Source organism: Loxodonta africana, chromosome 13 (genome assembly GCF_030014295.1).
Source record: "Loxodonta africana isolate mLoxAfr1 chromosome 13, mLoxAfr1.hap2, whole genome shotgun sequence".
Classification (NCBI taxonomy): Eukaryota; Metazoa; Chordata; class Mammalia; order Proboscidea; family Elephantidae; genus Loxodonta; species Loxodonta africana.
This window is the reverse complement of record NC_087354.1, coordinates 34,998,420-35,013,027: the sequence shown is the minus strand read 5'-3', so window position 1 is coordinate 35,013,027 and position 14,608 is coordinate 34,998,420. Positions and strand designations below refer to the sequence as shown.

General features: G+C 48.5%; 1 protein-coding gene across 1 annotated transcript in view; it reads left to right on the top strand.

The window, feature by feature from the left end:
* CEMIP (cell migration inducing hyaluronidase 1) overlaps nucleotides 1-14,290 on the top strand; it is a 175,026-nt gene extending 160,736 nt beyond the window's left edge. The window contains exons 25-29 of the mRNA XM_003413860.3: nucleotides 4,169-4,373; nucleotides 4,581-4,667; nucleotides 5,039-5,196; nucleotides 9,240-9,340; nucleotides 11,298-14,290. Coding sequence (XP_003413908.2) covers nucleotides 4,169-4,373; nucleotides 4,581-4,667; nucleotides 5,039-5,196; nucleotides 9,240-9,340; nucleotides 11,298-11,425 — 679 coding nt within the window. The 3' untranslated portion in view covers nucleotides 11,426-14,290. The remainder of the gene's footprint in view (nucleotides 1-4,168; nucleotides 4,374-4,580; nucleotides 4,668-5,038; nucleotides 5,197-9,239; nucleotides 9,341-11,297) is intronic.
* The last annotated feature ends 318 nt before the right edge of the window (nucleotides 14,291-14,608 follow it).

Here is a 14,608-nt window from a genome sequence, read left to right as displayed (position 1 = left end):
CATTTTGGTGCCCTGGCCTTTCCAATACTCCCAAGAACTACCATGCAATTAGTGCCCATCAAATGCAGGATGCTTTCCTAGGCTCTTTGATTCCAAGGCTGATGGTACATCTATCAATGACTTTTTGAAAGCCCTTAAGCTTTGGGAATAAAAGAAGCACTATATGAAATTCCCATGTGGATTTTAGGGAATATGCCTAGTTGAGGAAAAAAGTGAAAGGTATGGATCTTAGAATCAAGAACACAGGGTAGATTATCTCGAATCCTCACAACAGCCTGGTTGGATCAGATGATATTATCACTAATTTAAAGATGGGAAAAGAAGACACAGAGAAAATAAGAATGACTAGCACAGAGACCACAGCATCAACTCGGCACAGTCAGATTTGAACCCAGACCTCCCTGTATCTAAAGCCCTCACCTTCTGCTAAACGGTACTCCGTTCTATACAAAAGAAATGTAGTGGGGATAGAGTGTCAGTTCATGGAGAAAAGGGAAGAATTTGATTCCTCCCGCCCCTCACCCCCTCAAATTTTTAGTCTCGCATCTTAAGAATGCCATCATATCTCCAAAGTGATAAAGCTGTTGATAGCAAACCCCCTAGGGGGGTAAGGGTAAAAGCTCATTTTAATGTGCTTCTCTGTTCTTATACTGCAGCCAATGATAAGGAAATAGATAGCATGTGCTTTCTTTTCTTTTTTTTTAATTGTAAAAAACATATTGTTGCTGGTGGATGCCACTAGGAAGCGCTGGGGGCGTAGTGGTTAAGTGCTACAGCTGCTAACCAAAGGGTTGGCAGTTCGAATCCGCCAGGCGCTCCTTGGAAACTCTATGGGGCAGTTCTACCCTGTCCTGTAGGGTCGCTATGAGTCGGAATCGACTCCACGGTACTGGGTTTGGTTTGGTTTTGGTTTAGATATCACTAAGTAGATCTGGACTCATAATGACTCCATGTGACAGAGCAGAACTGCCCCTTAGAGTGTTCTAGGCTGTAATCTTTATGGGAGCAGATGGCCAGGTCTTCCTCCTATGGAGCTACTGGGTGGGTTTGAACCGCCAGCCATTCAGTTAGCAAGTGCTCCATTGCACTACCAGGGCTCCTAAAATAATAATAATAATATGTTTATATGTCTGGACATTTATATACCCAAAACCAAAAAACCCATTATATACATACATACACATATATACATATGTATATATATACCAAAAATAAAACCAAACCTGTTGCCATCAAGGTGATTCGGACTCATGGCAACCCTATAGGACAGAATAGAACTGCCCCGTAGGGTTTCCTAAGAGCCCCTGGTGGATTTGAACTGCCAACCTTTTGGTTAGCAGCCATAGCTCTTAACCACTACATTACCATGGTTTCCTCTGCATGTGTATATGTATATATATATATTTATATATATATATAGAACACTACATTTGCCAATTCAACACTTTTTACATGTGCAATTCAGTGAAACCAATTACATTAATCATGTTGTACAACCATCACCACACAGGTATCTGTTGCTGTATTTTCCATCACCATAAACAGATACCCAGCACTTCCTGAACAATGCCCCCCTCACCCGTTAACCACTAGTAAACTTTGGTCTCTATACATGTACCTGTTCTAGCTGTTTCATATGAGTGAGATCATACAATATTTGTCCTTCCGTGGTTGACTTCCTTCACTCAGCATAATGTTTCCCAGATTCTAATGAGAGATATGTCTCTATCAGTCTGATTAGGGGAAAATCAGAATTTGAAAATTGGAAACATTAGTCAAATACTGGGCTGGGGACCAATAAGTTCATCTCTTTTCCCACACAAGTTCTGAGCCAATTGTGGGACAGATGAGAACCAGATGAAGAGGGAACTATAGCTTTATTGATGATAGAGTTATTGGAGAACAACAACAACAACAAAAAAAAAACCCCACAAATCCATTAACATGGAGTTGATTCTGACTCAGGGTTTCCAAGGAGTGGCTGTGGATTCAAACTGGCGACGTTTTGGTTAGCAGCTGAGCTCTTAACCACTGTGTCACCAGGGTTCCTGTTGGAGGACAGAGCTTCCTAATACCATCTCCCAACTTACCTACTGGGCCCCCAGCAGCTGAGCACATAAAGCCCAGCCCCAAAAGTGAGGGTATGGAGGGCCAGGCCAGAATGTCTGCTCTCTGTGGGTGGAGCTATATACCCCAAGCCCACCAATCAAACAGGTCACTTCACCTCCTCTGGGAAGGAGTGAGGTCCCTGGATGGTGCAAATGGTTTCTGCTAAACTATGGTGGCGTGGTGCTTAAGAGTTATGGCTGCTAACCAAAAGATCAGCAGTTCAAATCCAGCAGGCACCGCTTGGAATCTCTATTGGGCAGTTCTACTCTGTCCTATAGGGTTGCTAGGAGTCGGAATCGATGGTAATGGGTTTGGTTTTTGGTTTACCAACCTAAAAGTTGGCAGTTTGAACCCACCCGGTGGTGCCACAGAAGAAAGGCCTGGCGATCTACTTCTGTAAAGTTTACAGCCAAAAAAATCCCATGGAGCAATTCTACTGTGTAACACATGGGGTCGCCATGAGTCAAAATCAACTTGCTGGCAACTGATTTTAGTTTTTTGGTTTTTGTTTGGGAAGGAGTGAGTGAAAGGATGGAGCAGGGGCCCAGAAAGACTTAGAAAAATCCTTCCACGTGAAAACTGGAGGAGAAGGAATTAAGTGCCCCACACACACCAGTAGAAAATATTACAATGAAAAGAACAAATGCGAATAAAATCCCTGACACTTCCATGCATCATTTCCTCATCTTTTAGGATCATGAAAAATGGGATGTTCCCAAGATGTGAATTTTTCCAAATTTGAAAACTGCCCCTAAAAAGCGGAAGCTCTTTGATCAACACTTTTTCAAGTCTATGGTTTATTCTCTAGCCACCTTACGCAGATGTAGGGGTAACCATTATGCCTGTTGATTTTTATGTTGTGCTTTGATTCAACGATCGATCTCCTTAGGGACTGCGAGCTGGGTTTCAGGATGTTTGCCTCCTGAAGAGAAGGACTTGTAACTCCTGGGGTTTTTAGAATTCTTAGGGCTCTTTTTAATGATCACTCTACCTTAAAAATTCGGTGCCGTTTATTACTCAGACTCAGAGTGCCTGCCTACTGTAACTACTTTCTAACCTTGCTGACTAACTTGCCATAATTTCAGTGGGAGATTTCTTGCCTTCCATGCAGGAGACCCAGGTTTGATTCATCACCCATCTGCCAGTGGAGGCTTGTGTGTTGCTGTGATGCTGAACAGGTTTCAGCAGAGCTTCCATACCAAGACAGACTAGGAAGAAAGGCCTGGCAATCTACTGCTGAAAACCAGCCTATGGATCACAATGGTCTGATCCTGTCGTGCACGAGGTTGCTTTGAATCTGGGGCTGACTCAACAGCAACTAACGACAACAACAACATATTAGGTTAACGGAGCACTTAATCGTTGTGCCACTGGGGCTCCTTTCTGGGCTAGATTGTCCTTACATATCATCTACTGTCTCAGTCGTGAGAATCAGCCAGAAGGCATTTTGCTGAGCCAAAAGAACAACGAGCAACGAGTGCCCAGTTAGAGCCTTGGCTTCCTCATAATCTGACTCCCTGCAACTCCGGAACATAGTCCTTCACAAAAGGCAGGAGTAAATTATGACTGAGGGGAGAGCAGAAGTTAGGAAGACTGATTTGCTTTACCAGGCACAGTGATGTGATGGAAAAAGCATGGGCTTCAAAGTCAAAGAGTTGGGGATACAATTGCAGCTCTGTTCCTTACCTGTTGTGGTCCTGGATAATTCACTTCACTTCTCTGAGTCACAGTTTCCCCATCTGGGAAATGGGGATAATAACAGTATCTACTGCATGAGATTATCTGAGGCTTAAATGAGATAATATATATCTTTATGGTGTGTGCCCGACACGGCATTTAGTACGTGCTCAGAAAATAATTGTCTTTATTCTTAGTTTTTCTTCAGTATGTATGTATTTTTTCTGCAACCACATGTAACCCTCCAGTAGACACAGCTGTATTATGTAAGGCTTGTTGGGCCGGCCCGCATTGCCCAGCACTTCATAAGTGCTTGGTAAATGTCTTTGGTGAGGAAGTTTGGATGTCAAAGCAAATGCCCGGCTATGCTCCCTGTGTACAGGCTGTTGATCCTGAAGCTGAAAGCGCAGAACGAGAGAGAGAAGTTTGCCTTCTGCTCTGTGAAAGGCTGTGAGAGAATAAGGATTAAAGCCCTGATCCCAAAGCATGCAGGCGTCAGTGACTGCACGGCCACAGCTTACCCCAAGTACACCGAGAGGGCTGTTGTGGACGTGCCAATGCCCAAGAAGCTCTTTGGTTCTCAGCTGGTGAGTGGCCAGTGGATGAGCCTGGGCCCCCTGGCTTCAGTCAGGCTGAGACCCAGTTAAGCTCCTCTCTCGACATGTGCTGAGCTCCACAAACCATTTTCTGTGAGCAGGGAGTAGGGGTGGAGATGAGGGGAATGGCCACCCATCAGGCCATAAACTTGACTGCTCAAGCCTAACAAGCACACTGGGTCTTACTGTGTTTTCCAGAAGACACAGGACCACTTCTTAGAAGTGAAGATGGAAAGCTCCAAACAGCCCTTCTTCCACCTCTGGAATGACTTTGGTTACATTGAGGTAAGTGGCTCTGGCCCCTCTGGCACCCTGCTTTGCTCACTGAGAGAGTGCATGAGTGTCCTAAAGCTGCTGTAACAAATTACCACAAACCTGGTGGCTTAAAACAACAGAAAACGTATTCTCTCACAGTTCTACAAAGACCCTATATCCAAATACGGTCACATTCATGGGTTCCACGTGGACATATCTTTTGGGGGCCACTATTCAACGCACTCTAGACAGCTAAAAGGAACTGATTTAGGAGGCTTTTGTGCTTTGAACAGCTGCATAGCCAACCTCTGTCTTCAGGGTCTGCGTGGAACCTCTCTAGCAGGAGAATCTAGGGGCTTTCGCAGGACCTCATTCACCCCCTGTGTTGTTTGGGTCTGCAGGTGGATGGGAAGAAGTACCCCAGCTTGGAAGATGGCATCCAGGTGGTGGTGGTTGATGGGAGTCAAGGGCACGTGGTGAGCCACATGAGCTTCCGGAACTCCATTCTACAGGGCATACCATGGCAGCTCCTCAATTACGTGGCATCTCTCCCTGACAAGTAAGTGCTTGCCTCTGCTTCTAGAACTGGCCTGTGGCACCATACACCCCAACCCTGAGGCCCTTTCTCCGTCACTGAGGCCTGCATCACTGACCAGTCCGGGAAAGCTTAGACAGTCTCCACGGCCTGTCCACAAATACTGGGTGCTGGGCTGGGCAAGCTCCGTGCCTCCTACTGACTCTCCTATCGGAACCAGGGCTGATGTGAATGTAGGTCACACCCGAGGCAGATGAGACTACCCAGTTGCAAATGGGAAGCTTCTCCTGGCCCTCTTCTCCCAGCATGATCTCATTCCCTCCCACTCCTTCCGTGTGATGCAAATGCTGCTGGCTTCTGGGTATCTCTAGGCCGGATCTCACTCCTGAGCACCAGACATTCATGTCCAACTGCTTCTTGGATAATGCCACCTGGATGTCTCCTACGGAACTGAATTCTCGTTTGTGGGGTTTTTAATCCCCAAGCCAGCCACCCCCCCTGCTATCCCTATTTGGATTAAATCATCGTCAACCATTCAGACAGCTAACCCAGAATCTGGGTGTCGGGCTTGACTCTTCCCTTTCTTTCATCCCCCGCTCTGTATAACTGGATCCTGTCAATTCTGCCCGTGTTATTGCTCTCTTGCCAATTCCCACCACTGTGCCCTCTCTACCACTGCTCAGCTCACACCTGCCCTGTCCATCACCGAGACAGTAGGCCCAGTCTCCTAACAGGCTTCCCTTTTCCAGTCTCCCTGACTCTCATCAATCTTCCATAGTGGTTGCTAGTTTGAGCATCTTAAATGTAAGGATCGCCTCTGCCCTTTTCTCAGAAATCTTTGATAATTCCCACCACCTTCCAAGTCTAAGACACACATCACATCCTCCATGAGATTTCTTTCATCCAACCAGAAAGTTGGGCCTCTTCTGAAGCATTACTCCCAATAGGTCTTGTGGACATGTCTGTTTCCCCCATCTAGACTGTGGACTTCTCGGTGTTGGAACCCCGTCTGATCCATCTTTGCACTTCCAGCACAGTAGCTGGCCAGTGAAATGGGTCTAGAATTAACTTGAGAGCTGCACCTGGCATAGCAGGAAGTCTAAGTAAAGTGCTTAAAGTGGTACCTGCCACCTAGTAGGTGCTTCGTAAATGCTTATTGAATGAAAACAAGCGCACTTCCCCACAGCTGACTCTGTGGTGGGCATGACGTGGGCTCAACACTATGTGAGGGTCAGCAGAACTGGGCTTTTGCTTTACCCGGTTAGTGCCCCCTCCTGTCCCTCGGCATATACTTGTTTAGCATTATATTTTTCACTTGCATATTCATAGAGAAAGATCAAGTTTACCAGTGTGGGAAAAGTAAATTTATTTCGTCTGGAGATCAGTCGTTTTCAAGCCTTTTGGCCAGAGAGTTTTTTCTTGGAATGAAACAGGATACCAAAGCCTGGACCAAGAAGTGAAAATGCAGAGCCCTTCTATTTCCAGGGGTGAGAGGCTTGGAACTGCTGGTCCAATGCTCCTTTCTGCCCGGCAGCAGCCCCAGTGAACCTGTCTAGGGGAATCCCTCACTCACTGAGCACCTGGTATGGCAGGCCCTGAATGGCGCTGGGTACCCAGACAGGAATTGTGTACCCCCAGACCCCTCTCTCACCTCCTGGAAAGAAGGAGGCAAGGCAGGTCCTGCCCCACTGTCACTGCAGGCCCAACCCAGCCTTCCCCAGTGCCTCTGCACCTGCCCCCCACCCCGCCATTCCATGGGACCATCACTGGTCCCAGGGTCCAGGGAAAGAACGGGGCAGCTGCTCACACTAAAAACATCCAGGATCCCTGCACTAAGGGAAGTTCTAGTGGCTTCTCGGTGCTACCTCTACCCTGCCACCCCACGGAAGACTCCACGCTGGTTGGTGTAGGGGCAGAGAAGCCATGGGATCCCATACCAGGCCAAACCAGTGGCTGTCAGGTGGATTCCAGTTCATGGCGACCCCATGTGTATCAGAGTAGAACTGTGCTCCATAGGGTTTCCAATGGCTGATTTTTCTAAAGTAGATCACCAGGCCTGTCTTCTGAGGTGTCTCTGAGTAAACTCGAACCTCCAACCTTTCAGTTAGCAGCTGAGTGCATTAAATGTTTGCACCACCCAGGGACACCATACCAGGCAGAGAGGGCACGTAAAGCAGCCCTACAGGAGGCTAAGGTCCTGCTCCTGTGAACTAACCCATCTGGACTGGATGGCACGACCTTCATTTTGACCACCCCAGCAGGAAGACTTAGCTCAGCCAAAGGAACTTCAGCTTTTCTTCTGAAATGGAATGGTGGGAAAATATTCTCCTGGGAACAGAGCCTGAATCTAAAGTCCAGTAGTGTTTGAGATACAACCTCTCTCCTTAAGGAGGCTTGCTACACCAATCCCCTGCGCTTTCCTCCCCAGCCTTCCTAAGAGCCCAGTGCAGCCCCCAGCTGGCTTCTTGTCTATTCTTATTGCACACAAGCCCTTTGCATTTTAAGAGCTTCCATTCTGCTCCCAAAGGGACACAACTGGGGGTAACAGTGGGTTCCAGAATCCCATACGGTTTTTCCATTTCTCCGTTTTTTCCATGTCTCGACTGTGGTTACGTTGTTCCTTTGAGATGGGAACTGGGAGCCCCACTGGGCTTCTGCCCCTGTTCCTATTCCTGAGGGAGGTGCTCACTTCCTTCTGTCTGGCCTGGCATGCTGAGTCAGCCCCTGCAAAGGCCCTTTCTCCAGCACTTTGCCCTGACCAGTGCTCCCTGGGTAGCACGAATGGCTAAGCTTTCAACTATTTACGGAAAGGTTGGCGTGCTCAAACCCACCCAAAGCTGCCTTCGAAGAAAAGCCTGGTGGTCTGCTTCCGAAAGGTCATAGCCTTGAAAACCCTTTGAAATGCAGTTCTACCCTGTACACTTGGGGTTTCCATGAGTTGAAATTGACTCCAAGGCAACTGGTGGGTTCTTTTTGTTTGTTTGTTTTTGCCTGAACATAACCCAAGGCAGGGGAGTAGAGAGACCTCTTGCCCCCAAGTTGATCTTTTGTATATTGGTACTGTCAAGCTGGGCACACCCATTGTTTCAGGCCTCTGCCCCTCCCAGACAGGCTCCCCTTTGACAAGTCCTCTCAGATACTTAGGAACTATTTGCCTCCATCTCCCCATTCGCAAAATGGAGGCAGTCACCTTACCAGAGAGGAAAGTGACAGGAATGTAAGAGGCCAACTGTCCCTTGAGCACAGTACTTCTATGTGAGGCTTATCCCAGAAAGATTTCAAACCTGCCACACTCTTTCTGCAGCTTAGAGGAGGCCAGCTCTGGGCCAGGTGAAGCCTAGGACCACCAAAGGAAGACCCCAGGGCAGACATGGACTTAGGGAGAAGTCTTCTAGCACAAAGCTTCTCAGCTGTTAGTGTCCACGCAAACTCCTGGAGATCTTGCCAAAAAAGCAAATTCTGACAAGGGGTGGGATAGATTCTGCATTTCTAACAAGCTCCCAGGTGATGCCTGTGCAGCTGGTCCCCAGGCTTCAGCAGCCTTAGGGGCTAATGGATCAGTTTACAAGCCAACAGATGCTCCATGCCCCCATTCGCCTCTTCCCCTCATTCTCTTCCCCTTTTTGCTGCCTTCTTTCTGCTCTGGCTCTCTGTCGCTATGTTTCCACCTAGCCCTATCCAAACAGGGCTGAGACCATTCAAATTAAGAAATGCATGCTGAAGTCCTACTATGTGCCTGGCCCTCCACATGGTGTGCTCTGCGTACACACTGTCCTGTTGGAGGATAGACACATAGAAGCAGCAAGCTGAGTCCAGGCTTAGAGAAGAACATGAACACCAAGTGCAGCCAGATGAGTGGGAGGGTGTTAAGATGTTCGTCACCACATGGAAAGAGCCTGTCAGCTCGGCCTGAGGGAGAGGCTGCCCTTTCCCAAATCCCTGGCCAGGTCTCCAGGCTCTGCTAACTCGAGTCCCACCACACACAGCCCTATAGACCTCACCATCACCCCTTACTTCAAATTGCTCTCTAATTCTATTATTCATCAAATTGGTCCCTTTCTGCTCAGTTCCATAGTTCTCATGGCATCCAAGGGCAGATACATCTCCAGAGGCCCATGGACCAGAGTGCTGGAAAAGCTGGGAGCAGACAAGGGTCTCAAATTGAAAGGTAAGGCATCTGGGCTGGGTTTTAAACTGACCAGGAAAGCAGAGAGAGCAAATACCTGGCATAGAGGTTGTTGTTACCCTTGCTGAGTCCAGAACATTCTTAGCTACTGAACTTGGGTACGGTCTCGGACTCTTCAACACAACTATGCATATAATGGAATTAATGGGCAAGATGCTACCTTCTTACCGTCCATACACTAACCAACCGGTTGCAATCAGGTCAACACCAGCTCATGGTGACCCCATGGGTGCAGAGTAGAACTGTGCTCCACAGGGTTTTCAAGGCTGTGACCTTTCAGAAGAAGATCACCAGGACTTTATTCTAAGGTACCTCTGGGTAGGTTTGAACTGCTAACCTTTCAGGTAGTAGTCAAGCGCTTGACCGATTTCTCCATCCAGAGACTCCCAGGGATATGCAGGGAAGGAGAAAATGAAAGCCCGAAGGGTCTAATCGGTCTGTCCAAGGCCACACAGCTCTTCAGTGTTGAAGTCTAACACAGAATCCACAGGGAAGAGGCCAGGACAGAGCGCCAGCATTACACTCACTCTCATCATCCCAGACTGTGCTCAGAAAGCACCTTAGGAGAGGCTGAGAGGAGTGCAGAGCAGCTCTGTAGGTACGAGTCGTAATGATAATTGTAGTGATCATTGAGTGTTCAGCCTTGCACCCTGCAGAGGGTGTTATAATTATCTCACTTATTCATGGCTGGCCAGTGCAACAGGTACTATTGCTTCCATTTAAAGAAGAGGAAACTGAGAATTAGGCAATTAAGTACCTTGCTGAAGATGAGGATTTGGATTCTAGTCTTCCTACCCAAAGGCAGTGTTCTTAGCTACTATGCCCTTCTGACCACAGACGACAAAATCTAGCAGCCCATCATATGGGACTTTTATCCAGGCAGCTCCCAGAGCAAAACTGCAAACAGTGAGAACCCTGAAAACCAGCCAAAGGAGAACACAAGGAAAGAGAAGCGTCTTCTCCAGCCCAGTCCTAGAATCTTTTTTAGTCCTTTGTCTTTTAAATGAAGACCCTGTGGTCTAACTCGGAAGTGCAGAAGGTGGCCTAAATCAGGTGGCTCTTTCCCAGTGGTGATAGATGTGTGTCTGCTGACCAGGCAGCCCTTCCTGAGTGTAGACACGGACGCCCATTCCCCTGCAATGGTCAAGATCTGACCTGCAATATACAGAGCTCTGCACGGGGTTGAAAGGAGCCCTGGTGGCACAGTGGTTAAAGCGAGCGGCTGCTAATCGAAAGGTTGGCTGTTCGAAACCACCAGCCACTCTGTGGGAGAAAGGTGTGGCAGTCTGCTTCCATAAAGTTCACAGCCTTGGAAACCCTGTGTGGTTGCTATGAGTCATCGAATCGACTTGATGGCAGTGGGTTTGGTTTTTTTCGCACAGTGTTGAAGGTTCTAAAGTTCTTGCCTGGGTTGTACCACCTGTTCTGTAACCTTGGACAAATCCCATCACCTCTCAGAACCTCCGTCTAAAGGAATAGAATGTTAGAGCTGGGGAGCAGATCTTGTACATGAACGCTAATGCTTGACAGATGGGAAAACTGGGCTTCAGAGAGGTGCAGGGACTGCTGGTGATTGTAGGGGCAGCCGGAAGTAGGCGGGGCTTGTGAAAGTCTCCTCCCCCAGCCCTCCTTGCTCCGCCCCTTCCAACTTCCCACTCTCCCCGCCACCCCCCCACCTGCTCTCATGTGTATAAAACTGAGCCACCACTCTGTTGAGAAGACAGTGAGGTTCAGGTGAGGACATGGATGCCCCATTATACAAAAACCAGGGCCCATCAGCAGCTCAGTACAGAGTTCTCCCAGGGCGACCCAGCCCAGTGTGATAGGGGGCAGGTGTGCCTGGTAGGAACAGAGGCATGGCAATAGGGAGTGTGGAAGGTGGTGGAGCTCAGCCATTCTCTTGGGGTTTCTGCTCATCTGATACGTCCTTGCTTTATAGAGAAAATGGCATTCGTTGGCTTCAAAGGCAGCTTCCGGCCCACCTGGGTGACTCTGGACACCGAGGACCACAAGGCCAAAATCTTCCAAGTGGTGCCCATCCCTGTGGTGAAGAAGAAGAAGCTGTGAGGACGGCTGCTGCCCCCCATGCCGCCCTTTGGTGGACTCTATCACTGCAGACTCTTCGCAGCAGACCAGGGCAGGGTGGCTGGGAACCCAGCCCCCATCCAGCAGCTGCTTGGGAAGGCTGTGTGTCAGCCGTGATGCGCCAAGGGCTGAAATCAGAGACCCCTGGTGCTGCCCACCTGCCCCTACTCAAGTGTCTGCCTGTAGCTCTGGGGCAGCGTCGGCCAGTGCTGAAGCCTGCTCTTTCCTGCAGCCTCTCGGGTGCTTCTTTCCTGTCTGTGCCTCTTCAGTGGGGGATATGGGGACCATTCGAGGAGAACTGGACTGTGCTGGCAGCAAAGGGCCACCACTCTGAAGGAGTCCTGACCCTGCTAGGGGCTCGGTCTTTCTGCTTCACAGGTCCCCATGTTCTCCAGTGAGCACATTGGGGTGGTAGATGTGGGAAAGCCAGCCCTGGCCTTAAGGAGGCTGTTCTTCCTGTAAGCGAGAACCCACCTCCACGGGCTTCGGAGCTGGTGTGTAAATAGAGCTCTCCGAGATGGAATTGGCTCCCTTTGGAGAAGGGATGACCCTTGCCCCTGGAGGTGCTCGACCTTTCAGGAGACTTCAGGTAGCAGGTTGGGAGTTGGACTAGGTGACTTTTAAAGGCCTTTTCCGTGCTTAGATTCCAGAAGTCTGTGGTTTTTCAGATTGTACCTTGGGTGCAGCGGTAGGTGAGAACATTCTTTTTAGCACCATACATGATGCTGGGGTACAAAGCGATTCCTAGGGCAAGGAGCTCCCAGTCTTGAGGGGCAGGTGGTGAAGTACACATGCCTGATGCCAGATGGAAATCTAAGTGCAAGGTGAGATGGAGCTCAGTGCAAGTCAGAGGACAGAAAGATCTTATACACTGAGTGGACCAGATAGGCTTCCATGGGAGGAGGCAGCAGTGCTTGTGGGGGGGCATTTGGGTTGCTGAGTTGAGGCGTCCTCTGTAGTGCTTCAGAGGTCTGTTCCTGCCACTGCTTGCCGGAGCTGTGTGACTTCTGAGTCACCCTGTGCCCACCCTGTTATGGAGAAGCGTGAGTCAGAAGTGAGGAATGGGCTGGGCTTATTATGCCCAGAGCGCTAGGAATTCAATCCCTGGCCCCACCTCTGACTCCAGGAGAGGGTGAGGTGCCCCAGAGGCTCATACATTGGCACCTCATTTGCTCCTCATCTCGGGAACTGAGCAGCAAAGCACTCTGGGAAACAGGAGGTTGTGTTCTCACTTCCATGATCCTGAGAGGTCAGAGCTAGAGCTGGAAGGGACCTTAGAAAACATCTAGTCCAAACCCTCCCTTTTACAGATGGGGGAAAAAAAGAGACCCTGAAATGGGAAAGAACCACACAGCCAAGGCAGGGCCAGGATGGGAACCCCACTCCCAGCACTTCCTGCCACACCGCACTGCCTCAATAACAGCCCGGAAGTATCCCGGGCTCACCTGAAATAACTTCCAGCTTTGGGGACAAGTCCCCTTTAAGGGAAATGAGATGATCAGAATATAATTAGCCAGTAACGATTTCTCTCCTGCCCCTCTGTGCACACAAACCCGCACCTCCCACTGGTTTGGGTGGCTTCTGCAGCCTCCACTGTGTTTATTCTACCTGAATTCCCACGCTGGGGCAGCCCAGCAGCTGCGATTTATTCCACTGGTGCTACCTGTCCGCAGTTCTGCAGGCATGGCCCGGCAGACAGTATCAGGGCATGCTGAAATGTCTTTGGTAAACCAACTCAGCTCATCTTCTGGGTCTGAAGAGCTGTTGGGGCCACGCCAAGCCCTCTCAGCTACTGTTTAATACCCTGTTCTCTCTTCTGCCTACCATGGAGAGAGCTAAGAGAGCTCCTGGAAGAGGTAAAACTCTACCTGTGGTTTTTACTCTCTCATGAGGTACCAGGGTCTTCCCAGGCCTCATGCTGAACCAGACTTTTTCCCCTTTCCTGCCCAACCACAAACTCCTCCCTTTAAAGAGGGCTCTCTTGGCTCACCTCTGCCCAGTTGTACACCTGAGGCTCAGAGAGTCCCCACATTGAGTCTACTGCCATAGAGTTCTTTCCCCCCAGGAGGAGCTGACAATGGGACTCAATCTCTTAAGACACGGCAGCTTCTCAGACAGAAGTCACAGGAAGGACCTCTCCCAGGGAGACTGGTGACCACGGGAAGGGGAGTTGAAATGACCTCATATTCTTTTTGTCCACAGTTTTGTGGAGTCTTCAAACTCTTTTAATGCAAGGTTCTCACACTGTGAACCACTTAGGGGGTGATCACTTTCAGGTGGCCAGGAATTTTGAATGTCTTTGGTTCAGTCCATTTCATAAATATCTATTTGGAAATTCTCAGAGTTGTATATATGTTTAACCGTGTACGATCTGTACATAAAACTTCCTTTCCTCAATCATTCACCAAGAGCCAGCGACTAGGCATTTTCTTGGTAGCACAATTTGTCTTATTGCTTAAAACATTCTTGCTATTCAGTCTTTCTGTTTGTAGGCATTAAAGTGAGTTAGGTTTTTAAGAAAAACAACACTCCACTGAAATGTGTCTTTTTCCTGTTGCCGAAATAGCTGGTCCTTTTTCGGGAGTTAGATGTCTAGTATGTTTTGTTTGTAAACATTTCTTATAGGCATCACCATGAACAAAGATCTATTTTCTATTTATTTATTATATATGCACTTCTAGGAGTCATTGTCAGAGAAATGAAGAATTGTCTTAAATGTCATGTTTGGGAATGTTCTGTGGACCCTTTAAAAATGATGCACCCAGAGCCTTCTGCTTGCAGCAGAGGTCATCAGCTCTGGTTTAGAAAACCTTGCTATACCATAGTAAACTGCAAAGGATACCATCAGCCTGTGTTCTTGTTTTTTTTTTTTTTTTTTTTTTGGTATTAAAGTGAGCCTCATTTTAAAACAGATATCTGAGAAAAATAAGATTCAAGAAATTGCCCTGTGGGTCTACCTCTTGCTCTTGGCTTTGTTTGCATGTCATAATCCTACCTTGCCCCTGCCTCAAGGGGGTGCCATAAGAGCAGGCGGAGATGGTCCTACGAGATCAGAACAGACTGGTTGCTGCCAAGTAGATTCTGACGCATGGCGACTCCGTGTGTGTCAGAGTAAACTGTGTTCCATAGAGTTTTCAATGGGCTGAATTTTCAGAAGTAGATCAC